Source organism: Amblyomma mixtum, chromosome 3, assembly GCF_055824585.1.
Source record: "Amblyomma mixtum isolate Tamu chromosome 3, ASM5582458v1, whole genome shotgun sequence".
Classification (NCBI taxonomy): Eukaryota; Metazoa; Arthropoda; class Arachnida; order Ixodida; family Ixodidae; genus Amblyomma; species Amblyomma mixtum.
Window position 1 is genome coordinate 76,109,507 of NC_143014.1, and position 23,147 is coordinate 76,132,653.

Sequence of the window (23,147 nt, forward strand, 5' to 3'; positions counted from 1 at the left end):
CCGCGCTTCCATGGGCGAAGGGCACACTGAGAAGAGTAGCAAGAAAACGAATGTGTATGATACTGCTCTTGCGTCACCGGCCGGCCGCGCCGGCTGATGCGAACTGCGTGCACTCGCTCGCGAAACGATACCCGGCTACGACAGTGCTACTTTTAGCTGTGTTTTTTTTTCCACAGCCCTCGCTGTAAGAAGCCAGCGGCGACGACAGTGAAGTAAGCGAAACCGTTGATGAGGCAGATGGGAGAGAAGGTTCACTGCAACGCAAGCGTGTAAAACAAGCGCATGTCGACGGTACGGGTTTATGCAGCTTAAGTGTGTTTAGCGGATAATTTGCATGTTTCGCTCTTGGCGCAGAGCGAAGCCGATAATTTTTCGTTACTGATAACGTACACCACACAATCTGGAATTACGAAAGTTGCATTCGGCAGTTTAGAACCTTCGGCCTCACTGCGTCGAGGGCGTCCTGGTATGTCAGGAACGCTTTCAGAATCTGCCGTGTCGCCGGCAACAAAAATGCTTTACAGCTTTTCGAAAAAAAGAAAAAGACCATCTCAAAATTCCTGTATCATTGCTCATTTTTCTTTTGATTCTTGCTCGCCTCACATGTCCCACCTAACTTTTCCACAAAGAAATGAACAGAAAGACGTGCACAAGTAACAGCGAGGAAACGTCGCGCTGCTATTGGGTGCCTCGATGGCCAGCGTCGTTTTCTGGGTGAAGACACCGCTATCGACGCCGCGTTGCGGTCAATACAAACGAACGGGTTCGTTTGTATTGACCGCAACGCGGGCCATTTCGAAGAGAAAACTGTCACTGCCGCGAGGAATTCCGCAAATTTGGTGTTCTTCTAAGACAAACTGGCACCAGAGGCTATCTGAAATGTGAATCGGTGTTAGTTACGCTAAAGCATATCAACTTTCGCAGCTGATCTGCTGAGAAGGTCGGCGCCTTGTGAACAATCGTTACATTCTCACAACGTGCGTAGCATATTACAAAGCAATCTGTTAACCCGGATACCCTACATTTCGATTACTTTTCCAACAATCAGGATTACTTATTTCGAGCTGCAGTTTCATATTAGCCAAAGACTGCCATTCAAACAGCTTCTTGTTAGCCATGAAATCAAGTTCCGTTCAGTCGCCTTTGACGGCAGCTAATTTCAGTCATTATGAGAATTCCAAGTTAAAGTTGTGCATTATACCTCCGGCCCCACCAAAAATTGTTTTTGAATGAAAGTATTTAGCACGCGTTACGTCCTATACTTCGGAGTTGTCTGTTGGACTCCAGCCGTCTCGCTTGACCTGCGATTCCCACTTTTTTCTGCTCGCGCTGTTCCGAGCAATGCAAAATAGCCACTGTCCTTTTCTCGTGCGGGCAGAACACTCGGGCACACACAACAGCCTCTCGTAGATTGATCGCAGACTGCTGCATCACACATACCACACGAGCTCCCATCTAACAAAGGGACGAGGCTCGATGGGCTAAACTGCCCACTTTCGCCTCAGTTTTGCGTCTTTCGAGCGTTCCCCGCCGCCTTTTTCTACCGACGAATAATGCCTCGTTACACATCGCAGCCTTTCTTCTCCAGATTACAGCCGCCTCGATATACCTCGCACCTTCTGCACCACGCTGTCAGAAGTCGCAGGTTTTCGCCACCTGACCAAGAAGCACTTGCGTCAATGGCGTAGGCCGAGAAAGCTTAAATGTGAGCGTTAAAACCTCCCAGGCCGCATTAAAATTTTTCCGAGCGCTTTCTTCAGAGCCTGATGACACAGACGTTTCCCAGTAAGACAGCCGTATTATTTAGGCGCTCTCACTGGTAAGCGAATACGTGATGCTCTCGTCGCTGCATTTTGTTCAGATTATATATTTTATCTTTATACGCGTCAGTAAGCATAGAAGTCGTGGCTGTGTGTCGCCAACGAGTGAAGCTTTTTTTTTCCCCCAGTAGCGGTTTATTTTTCTTCCTTTTGGTGTTGCTTTTAAATAAACAACTGGGGAAAAAATGCTCCTTTAGGTGGTTTCATGCACCCACATGGGTAAAATTCGTTACGCGTGTTTCTAGGCAGGCGCATGTCCTAGAGCTTACTTTCTTTTTTGCCTCCCTGTTAACTCGTCCGTGTGTTTTGCGCGCTTTACCTCGAACGCTTCTTTCCAACTAGCTCATACCCATACCTTAGAACATCCTCCGAAATTTTCTGAGAGCTGCATCCCCCTCTCCCCTCCTTTCGGTCTTTCATTCGCCCTCACTATTTACACACCGCATCGATATAATAAAATGTAAAATGAAAATAAGAAGAGTGTCAGTTTATTAACGGCTCATATTAACGGCGGAAGTTATTGCATAAAATAGTCACTCTTTTTCACCATCGCACGACGTATGACACTTCTTTCCATTGTAGGCGCAGTACACGCAATTAAAAACACCTCTTCATGTCATCCTACTTATTCATGCTTTGTATTGTCCTCAAATGACCATAAACTATCGCGAAAATAAAAAGTACTTTTTTTTAAGCGCCTCTGCAGCCGGGCGCAGGTTCACATGCATGGGGTAGAAGTTTTGACAAATGCCTTTCGCTCGCAGTTGCTGACTTCGTTGTAGAGCAGAGGCTTCTGTGTTCTTGTATGTTATGTGAAAATATTCTAAATACCCGCGATTTTTTGTACGGGTGTTTTTTTGTGAGAAAATAAATGTTCTTTACCAGTCAAGTTCTCCGCGCGTCCTGCGTGCATGGTATTTTTATGTAGATATTACAGTGAACTAAACTAACCCTTCCGGTTTATTAAACAAGAAAAATGACTAAGATATTGTTTGGGCGCAGGCTATTTGTTTTTATTTTTTTGCCGGCGGCGTATGACACCGCTCGAAAAATATTTCTGGCTACGCCACTGACGACGAGACCAAATAGCCGCTGTCGTTTTTCAGTGCAGCCAGTGACTGGAGAACACCGCAGTCCGTCACAACTTTTCGATTGCCGTGTAGTCGGAGCAATTGTATCATGCATAAAAACTCAAAACTGTCAGAACGTTACTGCCACGAGTGAAACAACTATGTAGTGAATTTTCAGTTCAGTCGCATTATTGCAATTGCCGCGGAACATCACAGAAGCAACACTTTTGCCTGAAAATCGTGAGTTACTGTCCGACATCACCTCTTGCTGTGTGGCGGGCATTGCTTGAGCGCTTACGCAGAAGGGCTTAGCAGACGGCACTTTCCCAGTGCGATCCCTGGCCGGTTTCACCTCAAGTATCAACTCGGCCAGCTCTCAGTTTGTACAGAACCGAGCCAAAAACCAGCCAGATGCGCCTCAAAGCAAGTAGATCGAAATACGACAGCAACAGCAGCGTAAATTAATACAAAGTCCACGAATTTATTTGACTGGCACTCAAAGACACATACAGGAACGGACAGGTGCAATAAAATTTCTAACGCCATATGCGGCACTTTGTCACAGTAACACAGAGTCCATTAAAAGAAATTTCAAAGAATAAACAACCACTCTACTCTTCATCGAGGTCATCGTAATATTCGTAGTATTGTTCCAAGTCGTCGGCTTCATGATCCGAGTCGAAATCAGGCGAATCATCCGAAAAGTTAAACGAGGAGTCATCACCCCACGGGTAAATACCGTCGAGTACCGACAGCGGGCGCCGAAACCGGTCGTCAGACGGGGTGAAGGCGAGCTCGGTGGTGCTGCTGAAAGGCACGTACGCAGTGAAGCCGGCGTAGTGCAGGTCCATCTCTGGGGCACGGTCCGGACCGAGCATGTTGGGGTGCGCTCCGCCGGGGCGGCTTTCGCTGGGGCCCGCGGTCGTCGCATCCACGGTGACGGGCGCCGAAGTCATCGCAGCTGTCGGCGAGGGGACAGCGTCGACGCTCGTGTCTTGCGTCCAGTTGACCGAAGGGACTGGGACATGGTCCACAGTAGGCATGGGGGTCACCGCAAGAGTGGCTGCCGTCGGACGCGAGTAGATCAGGAATACAGTCACAATGAACGCTATCCGTCCCATGGCAACGGCCGCCGTTCGCCTGCAGTGTGTAACGCCGCACAGGGTAGAGTAAAGTGGGCGCCGCGCCGAGCGAAGAAGCTGCTTTTATATAAGCAGTAATGCTCAGCGCATGCGTCAGCGGGCTTCAGTGACACTATTAATACACGCTCGAAGTGTGTAGATAGACAATCTACACGCTCAAATCGAGCTCAGGTGCTTCAGGTTTCGATAGCAGAGGCCGCGGCAAGCAACATCTTTTCCTTCCGTTTGTATTTTATTATCGATGAGCCAGTAATAATGATAATCATGCTCTTTATTTCTGCTTTTTTCAAGCCGAAACATCTGACGACTGCATGCAAAGAGCGATAAAATGCCTCAGCGACGAAAAGCTTGAATTTATCAAATAGAAAAAGGCCGCCGCTTCAAATGAATTTGCCGTCTTGAGTACGCTAGAAAAGCGACACAACATGCGCGAAAGATGGCCCCTGTTTGCGCTTAAGCTATTAAAGATACAGCGGACGACATCCGGAGTCCGGGCTCCCTTAGCTTCCAATTATTGACATGCACAATTATTGACTGAGTGGCCAGCATGCGTCCATTGAGCACTGCTGTAGTACCGAGTACAGATGCTAGCAGGCTTGTCTCGAGCTCTCGAGCTGTGCTCCGCGGAGCAACATACGCGCAATTTTAAAGGAAGTGGTGGACAGTGCTAACGCTGAAGCATCGCCGCACATCTACATAAACGACAAAGGCACAAGCGCCGGGCCTCCAACAAAGCAGCTGCCCTAAGACTTGAATTTATTTGTCTCGCGGCACGCAGCTGCGCACGTGTGTACAAGTGAGCACGATGGGCATGCCGGATCCGCGTCGGCACTTCTGTCTCGTTGCGCAGGGCGGAGGCACCTCGCGACAATGACTACTTTATGAGACTGCCTCGCAACGCACTCGGCGGGAGTATGCTAGAAGTTCGCACAGCGACGAGTGCAGCTATATAGTGATCCGCGTTCGACATCCCAGGTCTACAGCACTACCTCACCTGCTTGCGTGTAGAGAACCATACTGTTTTTTTTTTTTTTTAGAATGAGAACGCGTCTCAGGACAGATAACTGGCGCCCAGAAAGCAATTAGATGGTTACTGTTGTGCACTGCATTTCCAACCAGTAGCTAACGACCCCATCTTGAGTTATGCGGTGCTCCCCTACTTGGAATTGCTCGCCCGCTTTGTTACCGCGCGTAGCGCTCGCAGCTGCAGGTATTTTCCTGCAACTAAATATGCTCCCATTAACGATGACGTAATAATCACAACATGGTTCGCAACGGCTCCGAAAGGCATGCCCAACAACATCGAAAGAGCCTTCCTTCAACCACCAGCGGCTTTAGAGCCATCGGACGACCCGGTGACATGTGAAAAGAATGGCGGTAGTCTAACGCGACTAAAAGGTTATCACTGTCGTTTTCCGGCCAAATAGGAGCCCCAATTTTTTTCCAGCGTGACGGTCGCTTAATCTGCAAGAAAAATGACGACTCAGGAGAGAGGAATCCTTCAACTTGCAAAGCTCATGTATTGTATTCAGTCTCCTTGCGAAAATAAACTGCCCAAGAGCAGTTTAATCTGAGTCGGGCTAAGCCTGAAGTTATCACATTCAAATCGCTTAAGACTGTGGATTGTAGGCTTTTTGACGTCCCGAAGTGATTCAGGCTATGAAAGACGCCGTAGTGGAGGGCTCCAGATTAATTTAGACCATCCCGGCCCCCGCGGCCGGGATCGAACCCGCGACCTTATAGGATGAGCAGCCGAACGCCAAAGCCACTGAGCCACCGCGGCGGATTACTCTTGACTACACTTCTACAAAGGGGCATGCGAGTGCAGAGGCCCCAAAGCTGCTCGGAGAGCTCTTCTTTTTCATGTGCTTGGCTCATTTGATTGTAAAACATTTTATTCGCCGGAAAGAGCTTGGTAAGAGGCCGCGTTAAGTGGTCAAGAGTACGCAGCCCTGAAGTATTTCGAATGTACCCTTTGTTTCCACCGCCACCAGTCGAGCCAGTCTGAGCCGCGCTACCAGCCAACTAGTACAGATCTTGGGCAAGCCAGACGCCTGTTGTGTCGACCCAACTGAAACGCTACCCAAGCGTCACTTCCCAAGCCAATCTGGACGCTGAATGGGAAAGGCATCCAGATTTAGGGACTGGGCGTATCGCGAAATCCTGTATAGTTTAGAAGAACTTCTATTTGGGCTAGATGGTTCATTGTACTCGAGAAATCGTGAACCTTTTGATCTTCGTCTTTTAACGTGTCTCAGCAGTTAGAACATGCACGGCTCAAGCCAACAGTCTCAATCGAAAAAAAAAAAGAAAGAAACGCCGTTGACGTCATCCTCGTCATCATTATAAAAACCCTTATGAGCAAGTTTTGAGCGGCTTTTATTGTGACAGAAGCCGTCTGTACAGCTTGACCTACACAGTCACGCTGGCTTATCTAACGAGCCACGCATTCTTTTTTTTTGCTTCCGCGTTTTGTAAAAAAAATTAGAGCGCTGAAGCATGGCTGTATTAACTAGTAACTGTCTTGTTATTCTACAACGGACAGTCGTAACTAAAATTCTACTTCCAATAGAGATTTTAACTTTTTTATACCCAGGCCATTCAGATACCTACAGACGTTTCCTTGTGACTCGCACATTCAAAGAGAAAAACCGGAGTTGGGTCCTTCTTAGATTAGAAAAAAAAAACAAAAAAAAAATCATCGCTAGACAGCATATCTGATCCCATCTTATTCATGAATATTTCTCAAAAACATGAATGAGTGATTAAGCCCTTGCAAGTAAATTCCGTCAACGTACTGTGCTGCAATTTTGCGTGTATTTGTTTTTATTTGTCTGTTTTTCTGCTCTCCTCCTGTATAACGAACTGCGTATATTTTTTAATCGGCCCTATGCATTTTTATTACCTTCAATCTTCCCTGTAAGCGATCTCCTCCGGAACATATATTGTACCATGCCTTGCAGCTTCTTTCTTAAGTATTTTTTATGCCCTTTCGCACGTTAGACACGAGCGTATAAGCTGGCACGAAAGGTAGAGAAAGAAAAGGCTGATTCTGTTGTCCGCCATGTTGGAGCCAGGTTCGGAGGTCAACATGGCATCGCCGGACTTGGATCCAAACGTAAGATTTGCTAAATTCTTACTGGATAGGCCCACGCTTCACTCTAAACCCGTTAGCGCGTTGGAGTTGCACAGCCAGCAGGACGTTTGCAAAGCAACTACTTTGGCAGTAAATGGTTAGCCCCCCCCCCCCCCCCCCCTCCCCCTGCACCCCCCATTCTCGGAGTGTTCCAGCAGTGCTTATAGAGAGCCGACGCAACCGTTCGCGCACACGACGCCGAAGGCCGGCCGCGCGTCCTTATGCGTAGCCTCGTTGACTCCGCCGGCTAACGTTTGTCCAGGAACCAGAGATAAGCACTAACCAATGACTGTTTCTGGCGGCACAACTGCATTCGTTGACAGGAGTCGGATAACGAAGAGTATGTCGACGTGGAGAGCCCCCCCGAACATGAAGGCTTTGAGGAATACCCGCCAGACGCGGGCAGCCCAGAGGCCGCATTGGAGGGTGGGGAAATCTTCGTGACAGCTGAGGGCCTCGACGCGGGCGATGGCGTCGAGCTGGCCGTCGAGGCTGGCGGCGGAATCGAGGTGGAAGAAGGCATCGAGGCCGCGGCAGCCCCTCGGGACCGCAAGTTCTACAGGGCCATGGACTCCATCATGGTGGCGAAGCACGACAAGCCGTGAGCAGCGTCGCATTGCGTGTGTCGTTCTTGTTGCCCGAATAATGGTACGGTAACTAGCAGGGCCCACTTTTGCGTTGTGAACTATATATGTAGCACAATATAATTTTCTAAGCTCAGTAATAAGTTCTGGAAAAAAAATGACCCGACGCCATTTCCATACCACATGATTACAGTACGGCGAACTCTTAAGATTGCCACCTTAACACAGCTGAGAGCTTTACAATTAGGCCATTTTATATTATTTATTTATTTATTTATTTATTTATTTATTTATTTATTTATTTATTTATTTATTTATTTATTCCATACTACGCGCCTCATACAGGTCCAGGCAGAGTGGGTACAGGGATAACAAAAAATATCAAAAAAGTTTATAAAGTACCAGGATATCAAAGCGCGGCGAAATGCAATAAACAATTATTCCAATAGGTTACAGTGCGTGGAAAAAATGAAAATTTGAGTAAATCTGTTCGTGCAAAATAAGGCGTCAGACAATGCGGATGGTGGTGGCGGGTGTGCCTCGACGTTAAAGACGATAGATAGGGTGATGGGTTGATTGCTATAGTTGTCGATTCTAAAGGAGGAAAAGAAATTGTAAACGTAAATTTTTCCTTCGTTGTTCGAGACATTGTATACCATTAGCCTGCATTATTTCAGAGAGCGATTCATACAGTTAAAAGTCCTCAATGCATAAATGTTTAAGAAGATGGTATACGCAGATCGATCGAAAATCTTAAAATATGCAGCTGTTTGCGTCACCTCTAACAAAAAAATTAGAGATCACTGCTGCGACCCGCATGGGAGAATGCGAAAGCGTTGACGCCACCTCGGCACTCGTCGCCTCTCTTTGCCTCTCCTTACTGATTAAATGCAGATAAATTGACTAATTACCGACCAATTGATTATTTATCAGTCAATTGATTAATCACCGGTCAAATAATTGATTATCGACCAATTGATTAATTATAGATCAATTGATTAATTATGGGTCAATTGATTAATTATAGTTCAATTGATTATTTAACTATTTAAACCTTATCAGTCGATGGTTGATTACCCATTTCGTTGTTCAAATTCGAAACCTTAATTGCTTTTCCGTCCACTTGCTATATACCCGTCCAAACCATTGAACCCTCCATTGCTTTTGCTTCTAATTAATTAACTAATTACTCCAAATCAATGAAGTGTTTTTAATCGATTACTTTGGTTTTCATTCACCAACCACGTTTCAATCCATTTCGAACTTTTATTTTTTCACTCATTTTGTACAATTCCCTGCTATTCCTTGCTATCCGCGCTATTTCGACGTTCAATTTTGACATTTTGGCTATAATTATTGGCTGTAATTAATTACTTAATCATCTTAGCGACAATTTTTTTTCTTTGCGCATTATCCTCACACCGTCCTCTATCGATCACGACCATTCGTTCGATGCTACCTCTTCTAAGAACGTCGCAACATCAAGACGTTTTGCAGACACGTTTTGGTCACACGACCCCGCCGACAAAGCCTAAATATGCTTTCTAATTAACAGATATAACTAAATAACTGCTGAGATATCGCGGTGATGGGCTAGTTGGTCCAAAGCATCGTGCGTTTCACAACGCACACGAGACGGGAGTCGGTTGACATTCACTTACATGCGTCCCAAAGCAAGCCATACTGCGCTTTTTTCTGTGTTTAACTCTACGAGTGTTTCTGAGGAAGTTCACCGACGGCTGACCACAAAGATCCCAGTCTGCTAACCTCCAGAAGCTGGTTGGGGGAGAGGCCTGGATATTTTTTTCCATGTATCATGAATGAATTTTTGTTCCGGGGAGGCGAGAGCTTCTCAAGCAAGAATATTCCTCTTTTTCTCTCTGCCTCCCACGACTTTGCGATGAAAAATGAAGCCATTATTATTATTATTATTATTATTATTATTATTATTATTATTATTATTATTATTATTATTATTATTATTATTATTATTATTATTATTATTATTATTATTATTATTATTATTATTATTATTATTATTTATCACGACCGTCGTAACAGCTAGGTTTCAATAAGGGAATCTCTCCCAAACGAAAACCGAGTCAGGTCTTTCAGATTGCTCAGTCACATACCTAGCAATTTTGGACAAAAGCATTTTTCAACAGGAAAGAGTTTACGAACACAATCTTTCCATATATTGTAAGATTTCACTATGAAAATTAGTATATCCACGTGTCTCCCGTCGGCAGGCTTGCGTTATTTTGCTATAATGTTCTTGCTATCGTCAAAAAACGTTGCCCATTGGTTTTTAATGGCAGCCTTAACAACCCGATGCAAGCGGTGGAAAAACTTTAAAAGACAGATTTTGCTACGCATCGGAAGAATAGACAATTACCTTTAATATTTTCATAACAGTACCTTACAATATCTTAATATTAAAAATTTTTGTCCAAGAAAGTTGGACTTGCATCGAATAATAAGAGTACACGAAGGAAGCAAAGAACTGCAGGCACCACAATGAAAACTTGCGACGAGGACTTTTTTTTTACTGATGCTTTGCAAGATACATATTCGGCTCAAGCAACAGCCCCAAGGAATCATAGGTGCGGACGCGATACCATTCTCAGACGCAATGTTCAAGCATGAAGGCCCACAACTCAGTGCCTGTGATCTGTGGCGAAGTTTTCTCCACATACGACTGAGAAATGCAAAACAATCTGTAGCATCTTCGGCACGATGCTCACTGTATGGTGAACATCCTCATTGGATTTGGAACTCTCATGCGCGTGCACGAAATTGCGAGCTGCCCGTCTGAGAGTACGACGAGGAAATTCTTCACGACTCTTAGAACGAAACAAAGGCGGGAAGAAAGACACACACTCGGCGCTGTTCACGTTTCCTATCCGTACGCTAATCATGCACAAATACCAACCAGCCCAGCTTCCTGTTCTTTTGGGCCATGTCTGTATAAATCATCCCCAAAAAATTGGCAGTGGTTTAGCTCTGGTTAAACCTGGAGGATTGCGAAAGCAACGAGGAGAGAGAGAGAGAGGCGATGGAGAATGCGCGGCAGCGGCGGCGGCCCCGGCCTATGCGCCGCTACTGCGCATGCGCAACTGGCGAGCGCGGCGGCGGCACCTCTGAGTCACCCGCGCTACCCGCGCAGAGACGGCGGCGGCGGGCCAGCTATGCGCCGTGTGACGTCACTGCTCCTCGCGCATGCGCAGTATGGCCTTGCCGCAGCTCCGCTAGCTCCGCGAAATGGCTCGGCGACTCGCGTAGTGTTGCTTTCGCAACAAAAAGCAGCGCAGCCATAAACGAATCAAGCTTCATGTTTTCTCTCTCTACGAGAGTTTCTTCAGTTTCTTCTTTTTCTGTCGGCTCATATAGAGTTTTCTTGCATGTTTACTGCGTATTTGAGGTCCTTTCACAACGGTAATGCATGAGATGCGACAGGAACACACTGAACAGTCGTTCTGCGTTGGACTGACCCGAAATTGCGGAGCTGTATTCGTAGCCCAACATACTCCGTGTGTGCAGCGAAACCCGACGTCAAGTCGCGCTCGCCCTCTGCGTGCTTCTTAGGTCTGCGGCAAAATCGTCTCATTCCGGCCTTTCTCCGCCCATAGGAGGCACCGGGTGGCTGAAAACTCGGGCGGCGGCAGCAGCAGCAGCAGCAGCAGCAGCCTCATGGCTTTCTGCGTCGCCGGTGGCTTGGCCTTGGTCCTCATGGCCATATGCACAGTTAGCTTCGTCATCGTCAAAATGATGAGTGAGCGCAAACGACATACATCTGTTGCACGGGGAATGCGTCTCGCTTACTTGGTTGGACGTGGGGAACAAGGGAACAAGGGCCAAAATGGGGAACTATGGGGAACAAGGGCCAAAAAACACGCGCTAATTTTACTGCTCGCAGAAAGAGACTAACGCAAGGGCCTACAAAAAAAATTAATTCTGGAATTCACGTTTATAAGCATATTATCGCAGACATCAGCATGCCTTTGATAAGACAATGAATCTTTGAAAAAGGAAAATTCCGCGAGAATTAGGCGATTTGAAGGTGGAATTTGTAAGATTGTTCTTTCTACCACGATATTATTATTTATTCCTGAACTTCTGAATTAAGAAAACGAAAGTGTTCGTCATTTATTTCTAGTTTTCGCCTACCTTCAATGACTATAGGGGCCTAATTCAGATTCTAATTGATTGCTTAAATAATTAGAAAATGAGAATTAGTGTCACTGGAACGATTCGAGCTCAAAAATTGGACAAATGATTACACCACTCTTGCAGTTTTTTTTAGAGAAGTCTGTCCCCTGTCAGATGGGACACCTTGCACCTGAGAATTACAAAAAAAAAATGTGCTTCAGATGTCGCGTATAATACATGTTTCATTCCACATTGAGTTTTTCTTTTATGTCCTCCCTGCTGAAATGCTTCACAAAATATATTGGCCTTGTTGGTATGCTGTCAACCATTCTTTTTTTCTTGACAGGTTCGTCGCGTAAGTAAAGCTTCTTCCAGGAAGATTTCTCTTCTTTACGATAATTTTTACTTTTTTGATCTAGTCCACCCTCCTCCACTTTTTTTGTTTTTTTCAACAGCGAGGTCAGGTAAATAGAAGCTTTTATTACCCTCTTTTATGCACACTGTTGAGGCAGCGCTTGAGTATTACAATGATACCGGTGATATGTAGAGCACATGATTCTGGTTATCTTCGCCACGTATCAGGCGCGTGCTGTCATCAGGGTGGAAAGCGCCCTGAAAAATTACGAGACGTCAAACAGTGAGGAAACACCTAACCCCGTTGATATATCGTCTTGAGATGGAGCTACCGATAGGTAGAATTTCAGCCCTGCCTGTGTGCGCGTTTATTCGATCCCAACCGAACGCGCGTAGCGGAAGGGGAGGAGGCTCTTCTCATTGGTTGTCCCGCACTGTGTGCAGGGCGGCTACACGATGAAGTCTATTAGAACGACGGGGTGAGTTGAGGAAGAGAGGTTGCTCAGGAAATGGGGAAAAAAAAATATAGGGGCGATCAATTGGATTGGTGCTGAGGAAATGCGATAGCACTCTTTCACTCGCCACTCTATTCCGATTCTAATTCTATTCTAATTCTATTCCACTTCCGACTACACAACTGCGCAAAATGGGCCACACTCTCATTCCAATCTTACTGCTATTCTAATTCTGTTCTTTCAGTCCCCAGCCTTTTTCAAATCTGATTCTATTCCAATTCCGACTATACAGCTGCGTAAAATGTGCCACACTCTCATTCCAATTCTAATTCTATTCTAATTCTGTTCTTTCAATCCCCAGCCTTTTTCAAATCTGATTCTATTCCAATTCCGACTACACAACTGCGCAAAATGTGCCACACTGATAGATGGCGGCGAGTCTTCATATCCCTACCGGCGGAGTGGCGCAGCGGTTAAGCGATGCGTCACTGTACTGGCAGGTGGCCGTTACGTACACAGTCACCGGCGGGGGATTTCGCAAGCCTAATTTCTGCATTTTTCGGGAGGCTCTGGCAGGTGGCAGTTGAATTAATGGTTGATCGCGAGAGGTTGCTCGGGAAGACAATTTGGGTCGCACAAGATCCACCGGTGCCAGCACCTGCCATCGCATGGCAGTGGCGCACTGCTCAACCGCTGTTGTGCAAGAAATGGTGTGAGGACTCCCAGGGACATATCAATTAAAATTTTACAATCACCAAATCCGCACACATGGACATTACATCATTAACGCTATCCATTCATATCCTTAAGGAGGAGCTTAAGTGTCCCTTGCATTTTTTTTTGCATGCTCCCTGATGTAACAGGCGCGGGAGCTGTTCTTTGCAAATTCATTCGCGACAACACTAGCATTATCACTGCTAGCGGCTGCCGTGGTCCCTCTTCTGTTGGCTAATGTATATCAGCAGTTCAATATTTCCTCCATGAATATGGTCGTAACCCTTTAATTATTCTCATGGATCACTTGAACTATCGATTGAACTACCATGCATCACTCCTCACTGATTTCAGACGCGGCAATTAATTCGATGAATAGCTTTAACATTCGTCAAAAGGCTTCGTATGAAACATTCTTGACTTGATATCAAGCACTGATCGTTTTCCCGTCCACCGCGGTGTAATTCTCATCATTGAAGGCATCTCAGATTACAACATATCACAATGTCGATTACCTCTTGGCTCCACCACTGCCCAGTTGACGCGATGACTAATCCATCTCACACATAAATTTGACAAGTTTGCCGAATTGTCATCTGGCATATCTGCAAACATATGGTCTGCATTTCTTACACCCCCGCTCTGACACATGGCAAATGATAATAAACATGCGAAAATTCGTTTTTGTGACCAGAACAAGACCAGAACATCCGTCGTGTTTCCTACACTTTTAGCGGCGTGTACCACTAAAGAAGGTTCGCCATAAATATTTAGGTAACATGTTAACTCCAAACCTCAGGCTGGACTAAGTTGCTAACATGACATCTATTTCTTTAAGAAAACTTTTTTTTTTTATCGGGAGACGCCCGTGACCCCGTGACACGCCCGTGACCCTCACCAGAATGTACCAAAATTCTAGCGTAAACATCATCCGGAAGCCCTGTCTTCGAATAGGTGAACAGAGTTTGGTTCCAGTAGTCAAGGCTAAAATCACAAAGCTGGAGGAAGTTGAACACAAAGCATATTATGAATCGTTCTTAACAAATGCAGGCGCACCAATTCCCCGACTATTTTTGCAGCTTCATCCGGCCTTGCTCATTGTCATCGAGAGCGAAACAAGCTTGCCTCAAGGCTTCATTCCAAAAACTGCACTACAAAAAATACGCCACAATCCATAACATACTCACAACTACGACCATCGCGGCATAAAAACACGTGTACATTAACTGAGTACCTCTGTCATAAGGACACGCACATGCGTTCTTTCATCCCCCTCACCGTTAGCGAATGGAATAGTCTGGATCACAACATTAATGGCACTGGATCGCTGTCTTCCTTAGCGTCACAGATAGAATTTTTTTATGGATACATTGCAGCAATGTAATAGCCCTGCCTAATAGGTCCTGATAACAAAACTACCATTTTGTAATGTACAATCATGGACAAAAGATTGCGGGATGCGGATGTGCGGGGAAAAAAAAAATTCGGCGTAGCCTCTCTACCCAGGCAGATTGTATTCTTCTAGCAGACAGAGAACGCGCGTCTCCTAATGCTTCTATACATTTCAATGCTCTGCTGCGCTTGACCGCGCCGCAGTTTTTTTTCCCGTGATTCCCCTTCCCGCAAACTTTCGCCCATTACTGTACAAGAGGTTGAATGTACTCAGAAGTTGAGCCTGCCATTGCCAATGGTGGCATTCTTGTTTCCCTTTAGTTTTTTGCTTCTGCCCATCCGTCTTCTTCGTCTACTAATAGCTTTTTGTATTTTTGCCACCCGTGAATGATTTGTTGTTTATTTATTTTCGGTTTGCATCGTATTAATTGCCCTTTTCTATGGACTTGCAATAAAACCGGCAGTATTGTAAATGAATAATCAGCGCATACAGCTTCACAAAAGCGACACCATCAGGCTAAAAAGTACTAGTAAGTATTTTCGACCTCTCATAACTTGCATATTTAATGATGCACTGTAGACACCAGAGGCAAAAAGCATCAAGGCGGATTATCATTGAAAACGAACACGCCCTCTCCTTGATTGGTGCCTTCCGTTCCGCGCGAGCGCTGATGGCTTCTATACCGTACGAAGCATGCTAGTGCCATAATCTGCTTTCATACTACCTCTGATCTGACCCCGAACGGCTACGAATGTGAGAAAAAGTAATTCTGCAGCGTTACGATGATTTAACTCTTCCTGAAATTTTCCCACCCACTCATTAACCCCTGTGTAAAAATCACAATTATCAAGCAGAGAACTGTTTGTTTGATCATTTTATTTTGACAGAACTGGGTACAATAGAAGACCGAATAGCACACATGGGTATAAAGCACTGCCAAGATCGACGAGGCAAAAGGCGTTTAATGCACGCCTGACGAGGCCTCGTCTCCGGAATATTGCATCAGGACAGACAAGTGGCCGGTCGCGCCAAGAACAAGAAAGAATAAAGAGGCAGCAAAACTGTACAGTTACAAAACAATCAGAAAGATGCGCTACAAGACGCAATCATTAGAAACATCAATCACTGAGCTGGTAGAATGCAATGCAAAGGCACAACTCAAGATACAATACGATACCATATAAAAAAAAACAAATAAAAACAAATAAAAACAGCATACATCAAAACAGGGTAGTTATGTTTTACCTAGTAAAAAAGTTATAACTTGTCATTCAAAACTATTAAGTGAGTTGGAGTTACAGACTATTTGAACAATTTCCTGAAACATGTTTAAAAGTGCAGGGATTTGAAAGTTAACCGACTGCTTCCCATAAGATGTTCTGATCAGGTTTGAAGTAAACATTACATTTCTCAACTCGTAGCCACAGTCAGCGCGTTCATATGTTGCGAAAAAGCCTGGTTGATCACGTTTGATTTCGTTGTATATTCTGAGTGCTAGTTCTTGGCGAAATATGTTAGTAAATGTAAGAATCTTGTTTTCAATGAAAAAATCTTGAGTGTGTTCACGTGCTGATAAGTTTTCAATCAATCGAATCGCTTTCTTCTGCATGATATGAAGCCGTTCAAGATTGCCCTTTGAAGAAGTGCTGTTGAAAACTGTTGAAACATTTCAATTGAAATTTACCGAGCCGCCATAAGGCTGGTCATAATTTAGTAAAGCTATACTGCAAACGGTTTATGTCAAATATAGAATAGGTAATGGTCCTTCATACCGTGTCGGCGGACGGCAAACATGTTGCGGGTGAATCCGCAACACGCATGCCATTCTGAGCGACGAATAATGCTCTGGGGGCCCTCTGACTTCGTGCATGTCGCGACTAATGGCACCGGTGCTTCTATTGTGTATCTTCAGTTCCAACAGCTCCGGCTCTTGAACAAGTCAGCAACCTAACCGAAACCACTGAGCAGCTGTTGGCCAGGAGTAAGTAACGACGTCCGGTAAGCGACGGAATTTTGCACGAAAAACTAGCGCCTAAAGGCATCCGTCGCTTCCACGATGCCCGCTTTCGCAAATAAACAGGCCGTTTTTTTTTTGCCTTTTATTTATACAGTGTAAATTGTGTTTATCGTCCGTGAGCGACACATGGGCTATCAGGAACGCCATAGTGAATGACTCTAGATTAATTCGGGGGTTGTTTAACGTGCGCTGACATCGCACAGCACACGGGCGTTTTTGTATTTCGCCTCCATCGAAACGCGGCCGTCGCGGCCGGATTCGATACCGCAACCTTGGGATCAGCAGCAGAACGCCACGGCCACAGAGTCGCCAAAAAAAAAAAAAAAGAAGATATTGCGAGATAGTGTGGCTAAGGCTTCCGCTCTTCGAGCTAAGATTGGAATACCAATTTCTACACTCATAGAAAAAAAAGGTAGTAGTACATACTAACTTTGGGGTAGTAACTGGTTGTCACATATGTTACTACCCTGTTAGTAACTGCCAGTTAGTAACGGGGAGGTTAGCAACAGTTACTAACCCATTGAGTTAGTAAAGGCTGCTACCCGCAGTTAGCAATAGCAAGCTAGTAGTATTTACTAAGAAAATGAAAAGAAACTCGCATATGCTGCTTGGTTCTTCGTAGGGTGTGCTGGCGTGGCTTGTCTAATTTGTGCGTACTCTAAAAATAAAAAGCTTCACAGTCAATTTGACTAATTCCGGAATCCACAAAGAGCTATCAGAGCGTGCTGACAGCAAATCACACACTTAGGTTTAAGCTTACCGCGCATTATATGTAGAAATTATGCGACATGATGGCATCAACGACCTTACCGCGCGCACACAAAGATTCAGAATGCAGGAAAAGCACAAATCAGGAAGAGTCACACTCGCGCACTGCGCGTGCACATGTAGGGAAATTCTTCTCAGTCTTATATGCTCCGTAAATCAGACTCATTTACGGGCTAGTGGCTCGTACCGGTTGAGCTAAGATACCAGCGTTAATTATGAAGTTGATTTTGTAGAAACAGCTTAATCTACCTAACCGCATGCCCCTGCAGATATGTTTAATTACAAAACCAGTTTATTGGCACGACAGTCTGCGCCAGTTACATTCTTTGACAATATTTTGACTTTATTTTGGGGTAAAAGGAACGGTTACTAACTAGGTAGTAACTGGCGACCACAGTTAGTAAAAAGGTAGCAAGTGCTACTTTTACTAACTATACCGTAGTAAGTAGTCAGCAAAAAGTAGTAAAACGAAGTCAGAATTAGTAACTGCTGCACTTACTACCTTTTTACTACCCATTTACTAACTTTTTACTAACTTTTTTTTGAGAGTGTACCTTTCCAAATGAAGCTGGATGCGTTGTCGGAAAAAGTGGCTGAGCGACATCTCCCTTCGCTGTCTGTCTAATGTGCTGTAGTCTAATCTATATTAGGTCTTGTACAGTGATGCTGTTGAAGTCCTCGCTGGTGTCCCGGCTATGATTACTACGTTAAAGAACTCGAGGTGGTCGAAATTATCTGGAGCTCTCCACTACGGCGTCCCTCATAGCCTTAGTCGCTTTGGGACGTTAAACCCCAATAAAATCAAATTACGTTAGGAGTGTAAATCCAAACGTGCACTCCACACTGCCAAAGTCGCTTTGAGAGTGTGTCATTAGGTTCGCCTGTTCCCTGGCCGCCTGACCCCGCCCCTCTTGATCCAGGACATTGTAGCATTTGACCACCCCTCCCTCTTCATGGTCGCTACGCCGCGTAGCCTAATGTAGATTCCAAAAGACTCCAGGCAGCCAAACGACGTGCCCAGAATCAATCTCCAGTTGCGTACCCAGGCGTGTTTCGCTTGTGAGTCGTGGCTCTCTATCCCTCGGTTTGGGATCCCGTACTGTGCCGTCCTAGCCAACTGTCATTAGAGGGCAACAGTGACTGCGGCTGGTGTACTGGCAAAAGAAAAAAAAAGTTTGCGAACTGCATGCATACAGTACGCGGGACTGGTATCGTCATACTGTGTGGTGAACAACATTAGTATTTATGGAAATCTTTAGTTCGGCTTAAAAAGCGCGAAGCTAGGCTTTACAATGTAACCCTGTAGCACACCCTGAGCGCTCGCAGAATGTAGAAGCACCGCGCTCAGAACATATGGTTTTTATGTCCGTGTTTACAAAAAACAGGAGCGCAGGAACGCCCTGGAAGCAGGAAACGTGAACTCAAGCCATATGCGGCCAGCGCATAACCACGGCCCGCTCGATCTGACGGAACAATATGACTTCGGTCGTAGTTTTGGTTTTGGCGTCGGTTGTGCGAGTTTGGTATTTTTTCTCCCCTTCTCCTCCTCCTCCTCACAGGTGCTGTAGAGCAAAGCTATGACATCACATTCGCCGAAGCGAGCATGGACCCAAGAGACTATGCGGATGACGACACTGGTAAAGCACACGACCTTCTCTCAAAGAAGGGAAACCTCAGTATGCAGAGTAAGAGGCTCCTAACGTTAAAAATCACCGGTGGTGGTGGTGTAAAACATTTATTTATACTATATACAAGAGAGGTATTGCTGGGACCGTGCCTGAAGGGCCCGGCCCTCACAATCACTAGGAGGGATCCCTAGTCCGGGACCCCTGTGGCCTCCGCGGCGGCCCGGGCTCTTGTCACCAGGGCTCGTTGGTCCTGGAGAGTTGAGCAGCCGAGCAGGGCAGCCTCCCAGTCCTCTCGGAGCCTGCGATTTATTTTACCACCGAGTAAAGTCAGGTTGTTCCTCTCCATCTCTCTGCTTCGTGGTGCGTGTTGATTTGGCGTAGGGACGTGTAGCAGACAGCCAGACGATGACGACGGACGAATGGATGACACATGGAGGAACAGACGAACTGGACTTTATAATGTCTCAAAAACGGTACAGAAGTAGTTTCACTCAAAAATGGCAAAAGCTTCGCACTCAGTTAAGAAACCCGATAACACTTATTTCTCCCCTACCGAGAGCTCAACGCTCGCTATTCAAGACTTGCCGAAAGCTGGTCCCTTCTACTTCGCTTCGCGTGACCCAAAACCGCCTAACATCGTGCAACACGCTCTCGCATAACCAAGCAGGAAATCTGTAAAAGCGGGAAGCAGCGCTGATAAAGGGACCAGGAGGCGCAGCAGGCTCTAGGATGCGTCTCTCTCCCCCTAAATTCTCATAGGGCTCGAACCATCGAACTTCTTGAATAATCTGTCCGCGCACGGCGCATCGTCAAGGTCGCGGGGAGAGGAGGACCAGGGCCGTGAGCTGGGACGCGCTTGCGGGAACGCGCGGCTTCCGGTGTGTTCCAGAAAACAAAAACGTTCCTGAATGTGGTTAGCGTGTCGAAAATAGAAGAAAAGCTTACCACTGTGTCTCTTTTTTATTTTTCAGGCCAAAACAAGTCTCGGGCAACTCCAGGAACAAGACCTGAAAACACATCCTTCTCACCGAAGTTTCCCTGGTTTTGACGCAGGCAAAAATTCAACAAAGCTGACTTTTTTCGCGCCCAGATGCCTCTTGGCTGGTTGCTTTTCATCTACTGCAGCACACAATATACTTTTATCTTAATGCATGCCGCGCAAGCATAGCGCAATCACAGCAATACTCGCCATGATAATTACAACACAGCTGTTCAAAAAAAAAAATCTCACCATATCGCCCTGATTAAGCAGAAATGCATCACATCGCTTTGAAAGCGAATTCGTCTTAGTCACCTTATGGACATGTTTTCAGCAAGGCATCTTTTCTTTCGTTACTAGTTTGAATAACGAGACGCTTTTCCGGCATATAGATTTTGTACGCGCGTCCTTCTTTTTCTGAGAAACCGTACACTCTTTCACTGCACGAGTCGCGACGGCACACAATTTTTTTTTTACTGTCTCGGTTGAAAAAGTATTGTTGTACCGCGCTCATTGTGAGCTGCAGCACACAAGGTGTGCTAGAACCATCGTTCTTGAAGCAGTATGAACCCATGGAGCGATGCTGGAAATTAATGCATTTAGCCGTAGGTGCAAAGAAGAAAGTGCGCTAAATGTGCGCACTTTGTGTGTGAGGGCGCGTTGGTTTAGCGTTTAGCTAGTATAAAGTGAAAAACGAAGTTTTTTCACCCCGACGTTCTGCAAGTCAATTGAGCATGATAGTAAAGTACGATAGCAAATTACGCAAGTTAGCATAACAAACGCTTGTGCAGCAAGGCGGCTATTTATAAGGCTATTTAGAAGCGCACCTGCTGCAGCTGGAAGGCATGCCTGGAACTCATTTTACACAAGCGCGTCCATAATATTTTGTGATTCGCGCTTGATTCGGGAAATAGTGTGAAAATGCCGACCTTTGAGCTGAATCTGCATACGCGGGAAAAAGTAGCCAGTCGGCGCTAAATCTGGTGAGTAGGGCGGGTGTGGGAGCGATAACACGTGATTGACGAGAAACTCACGAACGTGCTCAGCGAGACGCTTCACACTGCGGCACGTTTTGTTCCTTATGGGCCAGCGGTCGGGGCACAGACATTGACACGCCGTGTGCTCAATGTGGGCGTTGTGATTGTCTGCACTGATTCGTACGATTCAATGTCTAGAATCTCGCACATTGGCCTCCGGTGATCGTCATGCACGCTCCATTTTTTTTCCGAGTTGTTCATGTATGGTCTCCCAATCACTCGTCGTCTGCGACAGACACTATTTCACATCTGAAGTGCCTGTGTCACTTGGAACATTGTGCAGGGCTCATTGTCTCATCGCCGTACGCTTGCTAAAGTATGTTTGCCGTCTCTGTGGCCGATTCGCCCAGTTTAATGCAAAATTTCACGTCGGCACGTCGTTCCAACTTTTTGATTATGGTGCAACCGCGAACTGACAACACACACGTGATTACGAAGTCAGCCCCCGAACAACTGTCGGTGCTACCACAGCGGAGTATTTTGGCACACTGCCATTTCGAGTTTTAATGCGAAAGCATTAATAGTCCCATTACGAGAAAAGCCGGCGGTGTGTGCAGATGGTGCAGAAAATCCCAGCGATGGCAAGAAAAATGGGTGACGTCATCAAGAGGCCGTATGACGCACACAGCAAGCCGAGCACCGCCACTTAATGCAATCCTTGGTCGGTTTATGGGGTTTAACGTCCCAAAGCGACTAAGGCTATGAGAGACGCCATAGTGGAGGGCTCCGGAAATTTCGACCACCTGGGGTTCTTTAACGTGCACTGACATCGCGCAGTACACGGGCCTCTAGAATTTCTCCTCCAAAGAAATTCCAGCCGCCGCGGCCGGGATCGAACCACGCGTCTTTCGGGTCAGCAGCCGAGCACCATAACCGCTGAGCCACCGCGGCGGCACTTAATGCAATCCTATACATGCATGTAGTTCGTCTATATATACTCGTCACTCGCTGACCTCCAAGTGGCGCCAATTTTCCCGACGAATGGTACGGCAAAACAGCGCTGACGGACGGGACGGAAGAAGATGAGACAAACACATGCGCATGTGTTTGTCTCGCCTTCTTCCGTCCCGTCCGTCAGCGCTGTTTTGCCGTACCATTCAACATGAACCAACCAGCCCGACTCAGCCCTCTCCTTGAATTCCCGACGACACTCGTACAAAAACTGTGACGCAACCGTTTGTCGTACAGCCTTCCGGGTGGTGCCACAAGATTTCTCGTTGCATAGCTTACATGAGCTAGTTAAGTTGGAGGCTACGTTGTGAAAGGGATTCGAACCGACGAGTATCCGTATCGGAAATCAATTTCAGTTCTGTATCTTGTATTAGTATTGGAAGTAAAATTTTTGAGCGTATCGGGTATTGGTATCGAAGACGCTAAGTTTTTGAAGTATCGTGCCCAGCCCTGAGTGTTGCTTAGCTGCGAATGACCGCACGCGTGTCAATGTGTTGACAGCTAGGAGCGTGGTTGCTAAAATCGAGCGCCAAGCTTGATACCTCTGTTGTTAGCCAAAGATCGGTTTTACACACGTCAACGCCCATATAACTCGGAGCCAACAACTCGTCGTTACTAAACGCGCCCATGAATTGATCTAAGGAAGCGTTGATGATGCGTCTTCGCGCCACAAGACGTCGCCTTTGATCTTCATATCCCTACGCTACTTTTCTAAACTGATCATCGTTTACCAAGTCTCGGCCCTAGTCTGGTCACAATTCGCGTTACTTCAAGCTTCCCTCGCAATAGAATGCATAAATATGTTGTCCTTTTTTTCCTCGTAGTTAGCCTTCTTTACTTGTGAGGTGCGCCAACTGTTCCCGTTCACATATCGCTCCCTGCTGTTACGGAAGTTTCCGGGCATGCGCAATTCTTCCCTTGAAAATAATGTTTCAAATAAACGATGTTTC

The 23,147-nt window shown here is 46.0% G+C and overlaps 1 protein-coding gene across 1 annotated transcript; it reads left to right on the forward strand.

The window, feature by feature from the left end:
* The first annotated feature begins 7,096 nt into the window (after positions 1-7,096).
* Positions 7,097-20,278, forward strand: LOC149350646 (uncharacterized). Its single transcript, XM_089575555.1, has 5 exons — positions 7,097-7,150; positions 7,492-7,769; positions 11,382-11,524; positions 19,162-19,239; positions 20,202-20,278. Exons 1-5 carry the CDS (start codon positions 7,097-7,099, stop codon positions 20,276-20,278), a joined length of 630 nt encoding a protein of 209 aa, XP_089431681.1.
* The last annotated feature ends 2,869 nt before the right edge of the window (positions 20,279-23,147 follow it).